Source organism: Hydra vulgaris, chromosome 11 (genome assembly GCF_038396675.1).
Source record: "Hydra vulgaris chromosome 11, alternate assembly HydraT2T_AEP".
Classification (NCBI taxonomy): Eukaryota; Metazoa; Cnidaria; class Hydrozoa; order Anthoathecata; family Hydridae; genus Hydra; species Hydra vulgaris.
In genome coordinates, this window is record NC_088930.1 from 26,493,478 (window position 1) to 26,513,879 (window position 20,402).

General features: G+C 24.3%; 1 protein-coding gene across 2 annotated transcripts in view; it reads left to right on the top strand.

Annotated features, from left to right (window-relative positions):
* Positions 1–1,041: 1,041 nt before the first annotated feature.
* LOC101238178 (ciliogenesis-associated TTC17-interacting protein) overlaps positions 1,042–20,402 on the top strand; it is a 45,176-nt gene continuing 25,815 nt past the window's right edge. The window contains exons 1-6 of one of the 2 annotated variants that reach the window (XM_065810607.1): positions 1,042–1,208; positions 2,942–2,997; positions 3,263–3,327; positions 4,493–4,613; positions 7,914–7,969; positions 17,856–17,942. In XM_065810607.1, coding sequence (XP_065666679.1) covers positions 1,183–1,208; positions 2,942–2,997; positions 3,263–3,327; positions 4,493–4,613; positions 7,914–7,969; positions 17,856–17,942 — 411 coding nt within the window. In that variant the 5' untranslated portion in view covers positions 1,042–1,182. The remainder of the gene's footprint in view (positions 1,209–2,941; positions 2,998–3,262; positions 3,328–4,492; positions 4,614–7,913; positions 7,970–17,855; positions 17,943–20,402) is intronic. The other variant, XM_065810608.1, reaches the window with a different exon arrangement.

Sequence of the window (20,402 nt, forward strand, 5' to 3'; positions counted from 1 at the left end):
GATCCGCATAGAATTAATACATTGCATAACATAGAATACAAAAAACGTAAAAAATACATTAAGTTAATAATATTTTAAGTTAAGTTACTGATAGCATGATATCATTACATAAAGTTACTGATAGCATTATATTAAGAAAAAAAGTTACTGATAGTGTCGTATCACTACACTACTCTGTTGAGTGTAAAATTTAACAATTACTTAATTGTTTTTAATTAGTTAATAAGTTGAGTTTTCAATTTTTCATGATAAATCTATTAAATTCTATTTATAAAGCTTGTTAACTAATCAGTAATGCGATAATTATCAAAGCATTGGCCTTGTTAACATTAGATTTTGATTATAGTTAATAGTAGTTGTAGACAATCATCAAGCTATTAGCCTTATTTGCAATCATCTAGCTTTTAATTATAGCTTTTATTTAAAGTAGAATAAGTAATTGAAAATTTTAATAAGATCTAATACATTTTTCTTGTTAAAATATTATTATTTATTTATTTGGTAAAGTATTAAAATTAATATTTTTGTATAGCTTTGATAATATACATAGTATATTGTTTCATTTTTTAAATGTTAACAATTTAAAATTAACATTGTATAATGCTTTATATATTATGATTATTTTTTGTATAAAAATCATTATAAACTGATCATTTTATAAAAAAATGTTTTATTACACAATATATTTAAGGTTTATTATGTTATACAGAAATATTGTTATTAGAATAGTTAGAATTATTTATGCTTGCATCTTTAAAATAATGTTTGAACTTAAACATGTAGTATGACTTATGAAATTATTTTCCATGTTTAAGTTGCATTATGTTGCACTTTAATACATTGAAGCATATTGAGTTAAGGTTTTTTTTTGCATTTAAAATTATTTTAACCATTTGTTGTGTATAACATCTAGATATATAGCTTCAAATTATATAAAAAAGATTAAATATATTATAAAATAAACATTGTATTATTTGTTAATAATCTTAGTGACATCATAGTTCTAGTTTGTTTATCAAAAATTTAAAAGTCATTTTGTGTATCAATATTTATTTCTTGTTAAATAAATAGAAAAATGAATTAACAAAATAAATAAAATTTAAATAAAAGTTTAAACATTTGATGAAGTTATTAAATAGATTGTCTGCGTTTATTTGTACATATTGGACATTTTAATCAGATATGGATTCTGTCGGAAGTAAACCAGAGTATGTGCAATTTTGTTTTGCTTTTCATTTTCATTTTACTTGTGTGTTTTATTTTAATCTGCTTAGCTTTAAGGTTTTTAGATTAAATCTTTTGTTTACAGTTTATATTAAGATAATAAAAAGGAAATAGATCAATTAAGTTATTAAGTTGAAACTGAAAAATACAAGTGAAAATGAGATAATCTAATCAAAGTTAAAATGGTATTTAAATGAAATATAATAAAATGAGTTTCTTAAAAAAAATTTATATCTAAAACTTCATACATTAAAAATCTGCAAATAAAAAGAATTTTATCTTATTTGATAAACCCTTATACATATGTAATAGTGCTATGACTTTACCAAATAATTCATAGCCCCACTAAGACTCCAGGTCCCAGTTTTATATAGTTTTAAAAAAACATAAGTTATAAAAATAGTAATGCTAATATGTGCTAGAAAGACTATTATTTTATAGTTTGAGGCTATTCAAAATATGAAATCTCTAAAAGATATATTTGTCATTTATTCAAATCAGAATTGGTTCATTTTTGTTTAGTTTATAGTCCATAATAAGTAAATAGTTGTGAAAGGTTTAACTGAATTATACACATCAGTTCTTGCAATGTTATCAGTTGATGTTATTAAAAAATATTTAAAAAAATAAATTAGATTTTATATCATTACGTTATATTATCTTAATTCTACTGAAAAATAATTTTCTTAGGTGTACTGAAAACAACTTTTTTCATTCTTTAATATTTGATCAAAATGTGCACTTAAAAATAACACAATTTTATAATTTTCAAAGCATTAGTTTTATAACAAAAAGATATAGTCATGAGCTTATAGGGAAATCTCTGATCCCCTGGACCATGGCTAGTAGCTGTTCAACATTTAAATCTTTACTCTGATTGCTAAGATTAATAAAATTTTTTAAGTTTTTAAATTATGCAATATAGAAATCAGAAAAGTATTTCAGACTTTATACATCAGGTTAATATTTTTTGATTCAAGATGACTTATAATAGTAAAATTTGGATTGATCTTCTTGAATTTTGTATAGTAACCCTGTGTTGTATAACCCTGTGTTGTGATCAACATCTTCTAAAAGGTAATATGATTTTTCTTTACAAAAAGAATTTTTTTTAAGTATATATCTGCTTTTGCAATATATGAATGGTTAATTTAAGGAGAAATTTTATACTTTAGTGATGTATACATCATACACTGTAAGTGTCTGATACAATAGTTGTAAAGTATGAATAGTTGTAAAGTCTCTTTTGTAAGATTAGAAGGAATAAACTTTTTTAAACAAATTATTCACTAGATTGACTTTTAAATAAAGTTTCTACGTTTTTTCTTAATAATGATAGCCTTGCTAATGTTTAACTTTTGAAGTTTTTTTTAAATGTTGGAGCAACATACTTGGGCACTTTGAAGTAAATTATTACTTGAGAAAGTTTTACCATTTGCACTTTATAATGATAAAAAGTCAGTAGCTGGATTTTTTTTTGAATAAACTGTGTAGATTGTGGTCTTTGTTTATGTTGTTGAAACATATTATTGTTTTAAACTGGTGCTATTTATTTCTGCTGCTTCTTCAATATTATATGTCAACAAAATCTTATTGTCTTGGTCACGACGTTAAAGTGATCTAGTATTGGGGTAGGTGAGGCTTTATGTATGTATTTAAATATGTTTTAATTATTAAATATGTTTATTATTATTGAAGCTAATTGTTTAATATTTAGAAGCAATAGAAACTTTGAAACCAATGTACATGGTATCGAATATCTTTACACAATTGGTAAGATATTTTTTTTTTCTACTTTATTTACTTTGTTCTTTATTTTAAAAAGTCTAAAAGCTGTTTTAATTTTTCACCTAATTGATTTAATAATTCCCATGGTATTAAAAAAATCGTATTAACTAATTGGGTAAATTTTATGGTACTAAGGAAATTTGATCAACAAATAGGTTATACTTATATTAACAATAATTTATATAACAATATTAGGATTTATCAACTATTATGTTTAATGATCCTCAAAATTTTATCAACTAAACTTTAGATTTTAAAAGTCTTAGCAAAACTGTTTTTACAGATCACCTTGCAACAATTTCTGATAATGGAAAGGTTTGTTTGTTACCTAAAGAATTTTTAATTTAAAATATTTATTTTATAAAAATGTATTTCATAATTTTTGAATGAAATTTTTATATTAACTATTAGTTAGTAGTCAATTGATTTTTACTAAAATATGTCAATTTTTTTTGTTTTTATTTTTGGTTCTATTTTTAGTTAATCTATAAAGTATTTAATAGTTGTTTAATACAAACTTTATGCAATTCATATCTTGTATCACAATAATAATAATGTCAACAAATTTGTTAATAGTTTGGTAATCCTAAATAATAGTTGCTCTCATGCAAAAAGTTTAGCTTATGCAGAGGAGGTTTTATTTTAATATTGGTTTTGTTCACTTTTGTTTGAGTTAATTAAAAATCTAATTTATTAAGTTAACCTTTTAAAAGTTTTTTTCTTTTAATGAAAATTGTTCAATAGAGTTTTTCCTTTTTTTAGTCACATGAGGAAAAAAGATTGAAAATTATTTTAAAAAAATGTATTATTTAAAAAATTTTTATTAATTATTAATTAAAAAAAAAATTTATTATTTAAAAAAAATGTAAATCTTGTAATGTAATATTGTATAAAGTTTTTAAAAAAAAGTCAAGACATCTAGGATCAGAAACTATTATTTTTAAATCGAGAATCCTTATATAAAATTCTCAAGTTTTTTAAGACTTTTAATTCCTTGTATTTTTTACTCAATGTAGTCCATAATTCTCACAACATTTTTGTAGCTCCCTGACACCAGAGATAAGGACCAAAATTAAATCAAAACCAGAGTTATTTTTAGGGCTTCGCATCCTTTATTTGTGCAACAATTATTATAAAGTAGATCGAAAATATAAAATACAAAATATTAACAATAGATCCACTGTAATCAAATTAGACATATAAATATCAATAATAGATTCACCGTATGTAAGCAATTTATACATATAAATATTAACAATAGATCCATTGTAAGCAATTGGTACAAACAAATAACAACAATAGATCCACTGTAAGCAATACATACAAATATCATGTCAAGTTATATAGTAGATTAGTATTGTTGCAATAACTATATCATAGATCAAATATTTAAATAATAAATGTAAAGGTAAGTTTTGCCAGCTTTTTTTATCATTTATTTTTTATTATTTTTATGTTTGGATCTTGTTGTTTTTAATAGAATATTGGAGAACTAAACATATCTGTAGAAGAAACAATTCGCAATGGAGAGCTTTGTTATCATGTTCATGCTCAAAGTCATGGAGAAATTGAGGGGGTTGCTATGGGAACTTCTATTATTGGTACATTTTTAACAATGTTCTATTATTGGTACATTTTTCACATGTTTTTAAGATATTCTATATAAAAGTTAGCTTAATTATCTGTTGAAAATAATTCAAGTTAACTAGTTGATTTTAACAAATTTAGTTGTTTACAAAAAAATTTTGTTTGAACTTGAAAACAACTAACCTAGGAAAACATTTATTGTATGAATAATTTTTATAAATAATATTAAAGACTTTAAATCCCTCTAATTATTTAAATTCAGTATAAATAAGGATAACATGCATAAAAAATTTAAGAATAATATATACAGCTTTTATAAAAAGCAACTAAACTTAAGAAATTTATGAAAGTCCTTATTGTTGTGTTTAGAACTTTGTTGTTAAAAGCTTCTTTTTCCAATGCCACTTTTCCAATATCTATAATTGTGTGCATCAGCTTGACACACTAAATTGGCTATATCTCTATGTCTGGTTATCTGTTTTTTTAATGTCTACATGTCTAAAATACTTTATCTTGTAAACTTGTCTTTGCTACAAGTTGCTTGCCTTTAACGCCATCATAAACACTATTTTCTGTGTGATATAGTGAAAAAATGTTATTCTGCAGATACCTCATGATCTTGTTTAGGATAAATGTGATATGTTTTTATAATTTTTATATTGTGAACCTGCACCATCACTATAATAAATAGTTGAAGTTAGGTAATAACTCACTTAAATGTTTCAATACTTAAAAAATAAAACAACAAACTTAATTTGTATTGTGTTACAAATGATCTGAGATGACACTTTTATATTTATCTCATTATTTTCTATAAAATGAATAAGATAAAGATGCAATTTTGGTAGACTGTTATTACAATAAAAATCTCCCTCTCACTGAGTCCTATTCTTTACGTCTTCTTGGACTGTTGTTTACTACTGAACTTTCATTTAAACCATATATACAATCGATTGCTAAATTAGCATCTGCTAAGGTTGGTTCTCTTTACCGTGCTCGCTATATTCTCTCTCCTGATTCCATTCTCTACCTTTACAAATCTCTTATTCATTCCTGTATGGAATACTGTTGTCATATTTGGGGTGGTCCTTCTAATGATGCTTTTTCTCCTCTAGATAAGGTCCAAAAACACATTGTAAACTTGAAGCTGCTCTATCTGCTAAGCTTGAGCCTCTTTTCCATTGTTATAAAGTTGCATTGCTTTCTTTTTTCTACTAATACTATCATAATCACTACTCAAAGGAGTTATCATCTCTAGTTCCATCAACTAAAACTCTTTCTCGCATGACGAGTCATGCAAGAAAGAGTTTTAGAAGTCTCAACTACAGAGAGTAGCCAAAGAGTAGAAACAAGACCACTGTGCAAAGAAACAGGTAGATCTTGAGATCAAAGAAAATTTTAATGAACTCTAATTAGCATTCTTTTACATTAACTATTGAGTCTTCTTTGAAAATGTTTTCTTTTGTCTTCAACTTGACTTGTAACATAGTGTTTCTCCCCTGGGCACATCTTATTGTATTCATCTCTTGGACATATCTAAGTTTATGTGTCATCAATATTCCAACTCTCAGTAATTTAAGTTTTTAATGAGTAATTTAAGTTTTTAGTCAATAATCTAAGTTTTTAGTCAATAATCTAAGTTTTTAGTCAGTAATTTAAGTTTTTAGTCAGTAATTCAAGTTTTTAATCAGTAGTTAATGTTTTTGGTCTGTAATTTAAGTTTTTTGATTTTGAAGAAATAAAAAACATCTAATATCTAATTTTTTCTTGTTTACTTTTGTGACACAGCTTTTTTATTTTGAGTTCATCATTAAATCAGGAAAACTCCTAAAATAATTATTTTCTTTTTGGTTGAAGATTGTTAATTTTTTTTTTTTTTTGCTTAACTAACTCTTTCTACTAGTTTCAGAAATAAGCAACCAAAACCATTGATGCTTAATTAAAGTTTTTTTTTTAAGTACAAGTCTTATTAAAATTATTTTTACATTTACATGAATCACTTTCTTTATATTATCTGTATATATCTTTATATATATCTTTACATTCTTCATAAATCACTAAAACTTTGATTTTGGGTGCCGCCCAAATTCATAAGTTGAATAATATTTTTTTACAGAAAAATTTTATTCTGCAATGTTTCCATCAATGTATTCTTATGGCACACATCAGCATGGGGGGGGGGGGAGTACCGCCACCAAGTTATTTTATAGAATAGCTAAACAATAACTTGTTTGTCATTTTACTATATAATTTTATAAATTTAATACTTATTTTATGTGATTTTTTTTTTTGCATTAAGGTGCTTCTATTATGGATTAAATATAACATTAAAAAATTCAATGTCAAGGTTTTACAAAAGTATACAAAAAACAGGAAGGTTTTCTGAAATTTTTTAAATACAGGTAAGGGATTTACAATTATCCCCTGATTTAAGAAAAATGTTATTGATAAACCTCTATTCCAATGAAACTTTGCATATCTAATAACTATCAGAAACTCATATAATTTTTTTCAAAATATTTAAAATGGTAAAAAATCAACTGAAGATAGAATTATGATAAACATATGAAGCAAGCTTATGGAGAAGACCAGCATGCCAAACTTTTAATATGTCAAGAGCAATAACTCTCACCTCCATCTAAAGGATGAAAGAATCTTTGAGTTACGCACAAGATGATGAAAACCGTGGGGTAGAATGATGCTTGATTTGAAACTGACATGAAGGAATAAAGCTTTCATATCTGTCTGGATCCAGGAGCTAACATAAGAGGCACATTTATCAGCAGACAGACATCAGCCCAAAGACTGTCACAGAAAATCGCAAAAAGAATCCCAGTTAGTTTTTGGGTTGTAGTAAATAATGTGATCAAAAAGTGAGCCTTAAGAAGAAGTATGAGATAAAAGGTTTATAGAGATGATTAGTTTAAACCACCTAAAAGAGAACAAAGAGAAACTGAACACAAGTTAGGGTCAGCGACAAGATGCAAATCAAGGAGTGAAGATTATCTGGAAAATGAGTCACAAAGTTAACTAAGTAAGAACTTGAGAAGTTATGAGTTTTCCTGCCAGCAGGTTCAGTAGTGTTAACTTGCACTACTGTTAAACTTGCTTCATTTCACACTAAACAGCGTTACTCTAGCAACGCTATTTAGTACAAATATAATTTTGTAACTTTAATAACTTAATCAATTTTTCTTGTCAAGGTTCATTTTATAGAGTTTTCAAGATTGTCAATAATTCATTTTTTTTTTAATGGTAATGAAAATATATATTTAACTTTATTATTTTTAAATGTATTATCAACTTTATTTTAGCATATATTGCAAGAGGTGTGGTAACTTTAGAGCAAAGTCAGCATGAATATATAAAGGTAGGTATGATATTAGAAATATAAAATGTGTTTATAAAATATTAAAATATTAAGAATATAAAATGTGTGTGCGTGTATATAATGTGTGTGTATATATATATATGCATTATATATGCATATAAATATATATATATGTGTGTATGTATGTGTATATATATGTGTGTGTATATATATATGTGTGTGTGTGTATATATAAAGATATATATATATATATATATATATATATATATATATATATATATATATATATATATATATATATATATATATATATATATATATATATATATATATATATATACAACCCTCGGAATTAGGGTCGGCAATGCCGACCTAACTGCCGACCTGAAAGTATTTGAGGTCGATAAAAAATAGCCGACCTCGTTTCTATGTTTTATGGTTAGACCTTTGTATCAAATAATTTTTGCCGACCTGATGCCGACCTCTAAAAGATTGAGGTCGGCAAATTATTGCCGACCTCATTTTTCCTAATTCCGAGGGTTGTATATATATATATATATATATATATATATGTATATATATATATATATATATATATATATATATATATATATATATATATATATATATATATATATATATATATATATATATATATATATATATATACACACATACATACAGCATAGAAAATAACAGCTGGTCAACCGTCAACAACCGCCTAAAATGACTAAAGCTGCTTTTTTCAACTCCCAAAATGAATTCTTGCCAGTCATGTTTGACAAGTTGAAAAAAAAAATCAGAGTTTTGAAAAACAAAATTTTACAAATATGTGAATAATCATGGTGTAATTTGAAAAATGCATATACTAAAATTTCATAAAATAATTTAAATTTTAAATAAGCGTTTAAAATAGTTTTATTGATAGCAACAACAAAAATTTTTTTTTTTTTTGCTTTACTTATTTAAACTACTTTCATTTTACTGATGGTTAAAAACCTCTTTTTCATGAATGATAGAAGTTCTTATTTTGTTATTGTTTTAATAAAAATATTTAATATATTATTTTTATTATAAAATAAAAATATATAATAATTGCTGTATTAAAGGTGGTACATACCCATAAACAAAAATTCAGAATAAGATAATATACAACAATTTTCTAATTAGTTTTTATTCAAAATATAGTATTTTGAAAAAATTTAATTTAAAAAATAGTTAATCAAGTCTTTTTGCCTTGATTATTACTGAAAAAGTGGTATTTTGATGGCATTTTGTAAACAAATTATCTAAAAAACTAAAACAGTTTAAGACTTCAAATTTTCACTAGTTCTTCATTGTATAGTAATGCAGGAGTTGAACCAAAATCAAGACATAATGCAACAATGTTCAGAAAATATTGATATTTTTTACTCATTGTTGGTATTTTCCATCGAAAATGCCCTTAAAAAATGCCATAAAATGACAATTTTTTAGTGTAAAACATCAGTTTTGATTAAACTCCTGTCATTATAAACAAAGAAAATACTGTGAAACCTACCAATCTAAAAACTTATATTGATTTAGAGATATCGTATTTTTAAGTTAACAAAATCGCTAAATATTGAAAACTGAGAAAAACACAAAATTAGAATTAAACTGACAAAAATACTATCATTAATATGAGCCTGAGAATTCATTAATATAAGCCTGCAAAATAAACATGAGTCTCTCCATACTCTTTTATTTTATAATGAAATCCATTTCTAGTGGCTTTTAATTTTCTTCAAACATTTACCCCTTTTTTTTGATGATGATGATCTTTGTTTGTTTTTAATAAATGTTCTTTATGCACTCTGTATAACTTTTTACAAACACATTAAGCATAAACTGTGAAACTAACAATCCAAATTTTTATATTATTGATCTTAAACCAAGTTTACCATCATTAATCCTAATAATGCAGAACAAATTTCAATAATTTCTCTTAATACAAATATGTCCTTCAGATATTCAGTCCTCTCTTTTGCTATAAACCATCAACAGAGACTGTTCAGGTCATTGTATCTTCATTTTTTCTGTCTCTATTTTTGCTGTTTCTGTGACTGTTTTAGTCATAAATACTTTACAAACACTAGTATATATACCATGCAAAGCATTAGTATTGTTTTAAGGCTTAAAAAAAAAATAGAAGTTAGCAAAAATAAAAAAAGCAAATAATGAAGTAAAAGATTTTATAGCTCTATGAACTTTATAATCTTAAATCCACCATTTAAACATTAGTAGCAAAGTACTTTTTGCAAAAGTATTTTGTGATATTTTGTTTTATTTATAAGCAATAAAACTCTATAAGTTTGGAAAAATAGACTTTGTGAGTTTCGAATGTTTGTTAACATGTGTTAAATCTTATTTTTTTATGTGTGATTGTAAGCAAATAATCTCTTTTTAGTTCCAGAATTATTATATTATTTAAATATAAATTTCTAAATTAAAACTATGTTGTTATTACAATAGTGTTTTAATCACATATGAACAATGTGTGCATTTGCATGTTTTGCAAGACTTGTACTGAACTAAATTATGATTTGAAAGTATGACTAATAAATTTAACTTAACATGCAGCTGAAAGGTTTATTGTAAAAAGATAAACTTTTTTTTACTTTTTTTTCATTTATTTTTTTCATTTATTTGTTTTATAGCTTTTTGAGAAGCCATTGCAATAAATAAATATATTTTAAATTATCAATTGCTTGTTTACTAATTTTTTTCCTTTCTATTCTTGAATTTCGACCTGTCATTTCGAAAAGGGCACAAGTCCATTTACTAAAACTTTTCAAAATCAACAAAAATATGATTTTTATTAAAATGTCTAGGTTGCTAAAGAAATTAAACATAAAAGTAGATAAATAAAGAACGTATATAAATTATGTATTTTTTATTTTTTATAAAAAAAACATAAATCATACAGAAATTTTTAATTCAAACTTATAAACTAACTGTTAAAAGTTTTAGACTTATGTCCTTTTCGAAATGGTTAATTACTTAATCACTACACAAATTATGTTTACACATTGGCATTAATTTTTTTTTTTTTGTTTTTTTTTCCATTCTGAGAAAACGAAAAGGTTCAATTTTAATAGAAACATCAAACATTAACCTGTCTTAATGAAGGCTAATAAAAACAGACAAACAACGCTTTTGTTTTTCAATAGCATTCATAAAATAATTTCTTTTAGTTTTAAGTATTCAGTTTAAATATTTTTAATATTGTATTAAATTTATTTGATATTTAAAAAAAGAAATTCAATATTAGATTAATTGGATATTATCAAACTTCTTTTTTAATTGAATGAAAATTTGTGCGCGCAAGCATAATTTTAAACAAATTAATATTAGCTGGTAATTTGAACGTTAGTTATTTGCGAGTTAAAACTTAAAAAATACATTGATCTAAAATTTTTTTTTTTTAAAAAGAATACGAATTTGTTAATTTTTAAGCATTAAAAATTATCAATCTTTTATTTTTTGTGTTTTTAGTCTCAATTATGAAAAGCTATTCCTCAGATGAAAGTTTAACCAAAAAAAAAATTTTTTTTTTGGCAGTCCAAAAAATACAATTGACTGTCTATTCCATGTGTTAGTCTTTCAAATTGACCTTTTGCCTTCGATTTCTTATTTTTCATGATATATATATATATATATATATATATATATATATATATATATATATATATATATATATATATATATATATTGCACACATAAGAATGAATGTATCATAATCCTTTCAAATTTATGTGCCTAATGTTCTAATATATATTGCACAAGTAGAAGAATATTAATTAAAAAAATAATTTGAATGTGAAGTTTGCATCTAAAAAAGTGTACATCTATTTAATCAAAAAAGAGTCAATGCTTACCAAGACCAAGCTTAATATACTTTGTATAATTTTTGAGTATTTAAATTTCATAATTTCTTACTATTTTTACTAACTCTGGGAATATTTCTTCATTATCTCGCAATCCAAAATTTTATATCATAATACAAATTTCAAAAAAATTCACATTAGTCTTTAACTCTTATATCCTACTTCCTTCTTCACTTTTAGTCCTACTTTATTTTTTATTTTTTTTTTATTCGATTATCGTTTACTTTTAATGATTTTAGACACTGAACATGCGTCTTATTTCAACAATTTTATTTTTCTCAGCCTTATCTTTGGCTGAATGGCCAACATGTTGTCAGTAATCTTCATTGTGAACAGCGTCAACAAACTCTGAAATTCAATTTGAATTCAATAGCTTCTACCTTTTCTTTATGTTTTTCAAATACTTTCCACATTATTTTCTGACATGTTTTCTTAAATTTTTTTTTCTCAAAATATTTGCCAAAATACTTATTCTCTTCTATTTTTGAAATTCCGCACTTATGTAATACATTATTATATATTGTATTACTCTGTAAACCATATATTGCAGTTGGTCAATCCCATAGCACCCAAAAATTCTAGTATTTCTCCTTTAATATTCCTTATGCCAATCATTGTTCAAATGCCAAAGCTATGTTTGGCTGCACTAACTCAGAAGAATTGTAAAAACAATCATCAAAGGCACCTTTCCAGTGAGTCTCTTGCAAGCAGAATATGTTTTTTCTTTTATTTTCAGTTTTAGTAATTTCTTTATCTTTTCCACTACTACAGGTTGGTTGACTGGCATAGTACATATCCCAGTTGTTCAGTTGTTGTAACATTCTTGTCACTGACCAATTATTTATGACTTACCTGAGACCAACAGCATACTTTCAGACACATTTTTTTAAACCAGTGCAATAGGCAATGCACAATTTTCTTTTTGAAATTTTTTATTATGCAGTTTTGGAGCAGATGTTTACAAGTGAATGACTCGACAAGCATTAACCTGTTTTATATAGTTCAGGAAACTGAATACTTTTATTGTGATACCATCAGAAAGATTACCTACCAAGGTTAACGAGCTCCCCAAGGTTAACGAGCTCATCACCACACTAAAGTAGGGTTTTGTGAGTTTTCTATCTCCTCTGTGAATATATTTAAACACATATATATATATATATATATATATATGTATATATATATATATATGTATATATATATATATATACATATATATATATATATATATATATATATATATATATATATATATATATATATATATATATATATATATATATATATATTTACATATATATATATATATGTAAATAATGTTAGTTTATTTTACAAGTAGAGTGCTCAATGTTCTTAAAGAACAGAGCAATAATAAATTAGTAAAAAACACTTATTTAACTTTTTTCTTCATCTTTAAGTTTCACCATTGCTGGATCATCAGAAAGAGTTACTAAATCTAAAAAAAAAATTCAATTTATAGAATAAAATATTTTATAGGAAGTTATAAACTATTATAACTAAAAATAAAAATAATTTTTTTTTTTAATTACTATATTTTTTTGGTTAACGGGAAGTTAAAGAAAGGAATTATTAAATAAATTTCTTTGGAATGGTTCAACCCCCTGTACAGCAAAAATGTTTCAACAAATATAGGTAAAATTTTTCTAAAATTAGTACACAAACATTTTCCTCCCTCTAATAAATTACATAAGATTTTTAACAGAAATACCATTAAAGTAAGTTATAGTTGTACAAAAAATTTAGAAAGAATTATAAAAGGCCACAACTACGCGTTAATTAATAAAAATGAACATATAAAAGAAAAAAACACTGATTATTGTAATTGTAAACAAAAAATAGATTGCCCTCTAAATGGAAAATGTCTTTCGAAAAATGTAATTTACAAGTGCATTGTTTCCTCACAAAATAACCCTGATAAACAATATATTGGCTTAACCGAGAAGGAATGGAAAAAACGTTATGCCAACCACAAACAATTGTTTAAACACAAAAAATATTCAAAAGAGACTATGTTGTCAAAATATATTTGGGATTTAAAAGAAAAAAATAAAAATTTTAATTTACAATGGTCTATTCTATAATCTGCCCCTGCCTACAATAACATTTCCAAAAAATGTATGCTATGTTTGCAAGAAAAATTTGAAATAATTACTCATTTAAATCAGGAAAATTTATTAAATAAAAAATCTGAATTAATTTCTAAATGTAGGCATGAAAATAAATACCTCTTAAAAAATTATAAAAACAAATGACCAAATTAAACTATCCCCATTCCAAAGAAATTTATTTAATAATTACTTTCTGTAAGTTCCCGTTAACCAAAAAAATATAGTAATTAAAAAATTTTTATTTTTTATTTTTAGTTATAATAATTTATAACTTCCTGTAAAATATTTTTTTCTATAAATTGAATTTTTTTTTAGATTTAGTAACTCTTCCTTATGATCCAGCAATGGTGAAACTTAAAGTTTAAGAAAAAAGTTAGATAGGTGTTTTTTACTAATTTATATATATATATATATATATATATATATATATATATATATATATATATATATATATATATATATATATATATATATATATATACCTTTAAAAAATATATAACACTTTCAACAATGAAAATGTAAAGCATGATCATTTTTTTTCAAATACTTCTAGCAGAATTTATTTATTTTTTCTATTTTTGTTATTTTTTTAAAGAGAAAATATTCATATAGATACAGAAAAATATAAAGTATACTAAAAAATAGGCACATTTATGTATATAAATTTACATGTTAACAAATAACAGCCAGTTTTCCATGTTAAATACATAAAATATGTATCTAATATAAAATAAATCCAATATAGAATAAAACAAAATAGTAAGCTTTTTTTTAGAGCAATAAGAAAGAGCTGAAGTGCTTTGTAGTCACTTTATTTTGCTATATTTTTTTTATTAGAAGGTGTAAAAAAAAAAATACAATTTTTAGACAGTTTTTAGACTGGTACTGATTTAACATGGATGGGTACTGATAGCAAATCAGTACCAGTCTAAAAACTGTCTAAAAATTGTATTTTTTTTTACACCTAATAAAAAAAATATAGCCAAATAAAGTGACTACAAAGCACTTCAGCTCTTTCTTATTGCTCTAAAAAATAGCTTTCAGCTTTTTCCAATTGCTCTAAAAGATAAAATAAAACTTGTTTAGCTAGTTGCTTAGCTAGTTGCTTAGTTCTGAAAACAGATAAAAAACATAAAACAAACAAACGTTTATTAAAACTACTATATTTAAACAAAAAGCAACATCAATTCTCCTTAAAAGCTAAGAAAATTTTATCAGCTCAAATTTGCTTGCATATTTTGCTTGTAAAACAGCGTGAATAATGAGAAGCATATTTAGAAAAGCCTAGAAACTACTTAAAAATGATAGATGTTTTTAAAGAGTTCACAAAAATTTACCATATTTTGTTCTTCTATATCACATTAATACATCATATGATAAATCTGAAATAAAAAATGTAACAAATAAGTAAAAACAGAGAAAAATATCACATGTGAAAATTGGAAATCAATGTATGTGACAATCTGTTGTAATACCGGAGTAGTAGTTGTTAAACATTGTTTTTTCATGTTAGTTTTTAGAAAATAATTCATATTGGTACATCATGGTTCCAAAATATTATTGCAAAACCATGTAATGAACAGTGCTAAAACAAAATATTAAAATGAGATAAAAACAAATTTTATATATGACAAAATAATTTGTCTTAGCTATCAGTGAATGATTAAAAGCCACGTGTTCCAATAATGAAACTACCTATTAATCATTTTTAACAATAGACACCAATATTAAGGTAAGCCAAATAATTATCAACACAAAACATTACAAAACAACAACAGCGTCACAACGTCAACACACAACAATAGCACATACCATAAGATAATTTAACATGTATATAACATAATTTAAGTAATATAACATTCATATATAACAGAACATAAGTAACAACATTACACAAAATATTATTAGAAGATATTATGTATTTCTAGAATAAATAATAATAAAGACTAGACAGTACTTAAACCTAAAGCAGTAACACCGCTTGATACTAAATGCTGCCAAGTCACGTCTCTGCTATAAATGTACTGCTTGGCTGGCAAGGTTGACAAATCTTGCTCTACACGTTTGTCACACCATTTTGAAAACATGGAAACAAAATAATATATACATTTATACCAACTATAAACACAATATATTTATTTAACCTTATATAATGTATAGAAACAACTTATACAACAGTTATATACACCTTAGCCATTTTACACATTTTTTTATAGACATATCTCATTATAAAATATCAAATTATAGTTAAATTTAATTTAAATCAAATATTTATTGAATAAAAAACAAAAAAAAAAAAAAAAAATCGAACTGCAATCCTCATAACAAAATTTACAAACAATAAAATTTACAAACAATAAAATGACGGTGTTGGCTCAAAATTATAATTTTTTTTCTAAATGTTTTAAAAAAGAACAAAAATAGTTAATAGCATTACAAAAATGTCAATAAAATAATATTCATCATAATAAAATAAACAAGGTATGAAATCATTCAATGTGTATTGAATTATATTAGTTTAGGACTTATAAAAACTTTTTTTTTAAACAATAAATAGATTTAAAAGTAGTAACAAACAATTTTATGAAAAAGTATTAGTATAACTCTTAGTGCAAAAAAGTGCATAAAAAATAGCTAGGCCTCATCATTACCCCTATTTTATTCTAAAAAATAGCTAGGCCTCATCATTACCCCTATTTTATTCTAAAAAATAGCTAGGCCTCATCATTACCCCTATTCTTTATTCTAAAAAATAAAATATAAGCTCAAATAAAACTAGTAAACAAAAACAAACAAAATGTAAATGATTTAAAATATTAAAAGAGGTGATCCTTTCTACTTTATATCTAATAAAAATGTTATATATAAGTTGCTAAACTATTTTCTATACTTCTATAAAATATGATCTTCATATATGATAGTATATTAAAATAATTAAATATGATCTATTATAATTTACTAATATACTAATAAATAATAATTACATTCTATAAAGTAAAATCTTAAAAAAGTTAAAAAGTAAGATCTTTCTCAAATGACTGCGTGCATTTTGAGAACTTGCTCTTTCAAGTTCAGTAGAGCCTAGTAGCTAATCAAAACTACTTTAAAAATGAAAGTGAAATGACGGTAAATGTTAGTTGGAGGATTAATATTTAGATTATAATATGGTCATACTTGTTTGTTGAGAACAGTAGAATTAAATAAAATAAGGTTCAATATGAAATTTTAATATCAAAATTATGAAACTATAAAAAATGATTTAAAAAATAAAATAAAAATAGTTTTTTATTTTTTTTAAATAGCAAACACTGTAGCCTCTTGATATAGAGAATCCACATGGTAGCCTCTTGATATAGAGAATCCACATGGTAGCCTCTTGATATAGAGAATCCGCACTGTGGCCTCTTGCCATTGAATAATGATATCTGATTGATAGTTTTTAATAAATTATTAACACATGATTTATTTGGAAAAAATTCATGTTGTTTTTGAGATACTCAGTTGTATGTTTTGAGATAATACTACATGATGCTTATGTTGTATTTACAGATAGATAGTCAGTTAAGCAATCTTTTATTACATGTTTTACGAAGCCAACAGAAATTAAAGAGACGTAAACCTATTGTATAAGGCACCAAGTTTAGATATTTTTTATGTGGAGCAACGCGATGTCAGCTTTCAGCCTAACAGCTAGGACCTTACTATCAGAATTATATTTTATAAATATTTTTTAATTATATTGGTTTGAAAACGAAGATAGCACCTTAATCAATTATATTTTATAATTGATTAAGGTGCTATCTTCGTTTTCAAATTTGAAAGATTAAACATGAAAAATATTATAATTTTTAGATATTTTATGTGTAAAAATATTTTGCTATTTTTTAGATACCAGACAAACCTTTGGATAAAAAAACTGTTATTATAAAAGAAGATAATAATTATATCGTACGACAGACTATTAATGAAGGTTCGGTAAGAATTTTTATTTTGCTCTTATATTGACCTTGAATCAATTATTATATTACAACATATAGTGATGTGGTGTTTTAGGATTTGCTAACCTTTGATTTAACAAACACAAGTTTTAAAATGGTTTGTTCTAGAAAATTAAAATTAGAAATTGTTGAAACATAGTGAAGATTTTTTTGTGGTGGTATATTTCTTAAAGCAAAGGAGTTGTAGTATATTTCTTAGAACAAAGAAGTTGTAGTGGTATTTCTTAAAACAAAAGAGTTGCAGTGATATGTTTCTTAGAATAAAGAAGTTTTAGTGGTATATTTCTTGGACAAAGCTGTTGCAGTAATATTTTTTTTAGAATAAAGAAGTTGTAGTGGCATATTTCTTGGAAAAATGAAAACACTGATTGTTTTTAAAAACTTGAAATAATTTTTTTGAAAATTTTTTTGTTTAAAAATATTGTAGTTTTAGCAATATTTCTTATATTAGCTTATTTCTTTATATTATGTTAACATTATACATATTGAAATACATTATTAAATATTGTATAAATAAGTTTTTTTAAATTTGTTTGTTTCAAAAAATGTTTTTTTTTTTAAATAATCATAAGATGAGAACATTTTTCAAACAACTTGATGCTAATAATTTGATGCTTTTATGCAAAAATGTTTTTTATTATAATAATATGAGTATTAAGCATCTTTAGTTTCATAGGTTGGCCCTATAAAAAGTAGATTAACATTGGTTTGAAGGTAACTAAAAATTGTTGGTTTTGTTTACTTTCACCCAGCATTACCTTTGATTGATTGAAGCTGGGTCCTAGAAATTAATTTAAAAAAAAATTCTCTAAAGATTTATCAACCCTGGTCTCAAAAGAGCCAAAATTTTGTAGAGAAAGAGTATCTGCTGGATTAAAGCTGGGTTTACACTTCAATTAGATAATAGCTTGATTCAAAAGCTGAATAAGTTGAACAAATAATATGTTAATTTAAAAATAAACGTGCACAGGGTATCGTCTTTAGATTTGAAAAAGCAACAAGACTTTAGAAAAGATCTGGGGAAAATCTTTTGTGCAGGAATACCTAACTTACAAAACTGGATAAAAAAAGAACAAAAATAGATCTGACCTAGATAAGTAAGAAGGCCTACAATTTATATACGATCAAGAACATGACATAAAATTATTTCTAGCGCCAGAAGATAAAATAAACACAACTAGTAGGTAGTTTATTTCATAAAATTTTTTTCCTGATTTAAATAAATTCCTTTTGTCACTTTTTCCACTATTGATTTTTATTTTTGCTTTATTATTTTTTTACATTTTTTTTTTTTTTTACATTATTATCATTTATTATCTTTTTTAATTTGACAAACTTTTGACAAAGAAATTTAAAAAGATTAACATTAAATAATAATAATAATAACTAGCTGACCAGGCCCATAAAAATACGGGTCTCTGTAAGTCTATTACACACCAACTTTTTCTATACTTTTTCTATTTTTTTTTATATATATATTTTAGCTTTCTGGACCTGTAAAATAAGGGTCTTTAACAAACCTATTATTTCTATACTTATCTATTCCGCACCCATAATATCTAAACCTATTCAATATTTACTGCAATATTTTTTCGTAAAATAGTTCATTCTGAAAAGTTACTGTAAGAGCAAAAAAATTAACATGTGCACCTTTTCCGCATATGTAGAGCTTGTAAGAGATTTATAATTAGGTTTGTTCTTCTCCTAAATGTTTACGCTTACAGACATTTGTACGTAAGGCAATACAAATGGCACAAAAAAGATCTTAGACCATCAAGATTTAGCTTTAAGTCTCAGCTATTAAGTTAACCTAAGCAGTTAAGCTAAGTTATTAGCTAAGCTATTAAGTTAACCTAACCAGTTAAGCTAACCATTAAGTCTTAGCTATAAAATGCTAATCTAAAAGTTAAGCAAAAAGAATTTGCGCAGTAGTGTCAGTTTGTGGCAAAAAAAACTTTAATACATCAAGTTTGCTTTTGCATTTATCTTGCATTTTTTTGATTAATTTTGATTATGGTGCATAGAATTGCACAAAAAGATATAAAACTGGTACAGATAAATCATTTCACAGATAAGAGTTTGTATTTATTACAATAGTAATAAATAAATAGTTTTAAAGAAATAGTAATTACTATATTTAGTCTTTATTAGAATATATACCATAGAAATATATTCTATATAGTTTTGATAAAAGGAATTTTACTAAAAAATTAAATTAAAATCTTATTTCTAGTTTATTTTATCTTGTTTTTTGCCAATAACATGAGTTCAAAAATTCAAAACAAAACAGCTTGAGCAAAAGAGGCTTGTAATTATTAGAAATGTTTTCTTATATTACACATGATTCTTTATAAAATGTTATTTAGGTGGATTTTTTACATTTGCATATAACGTGGGTTTATATATAAGCGCAATTTTATTCCTATGCAATAAAGCT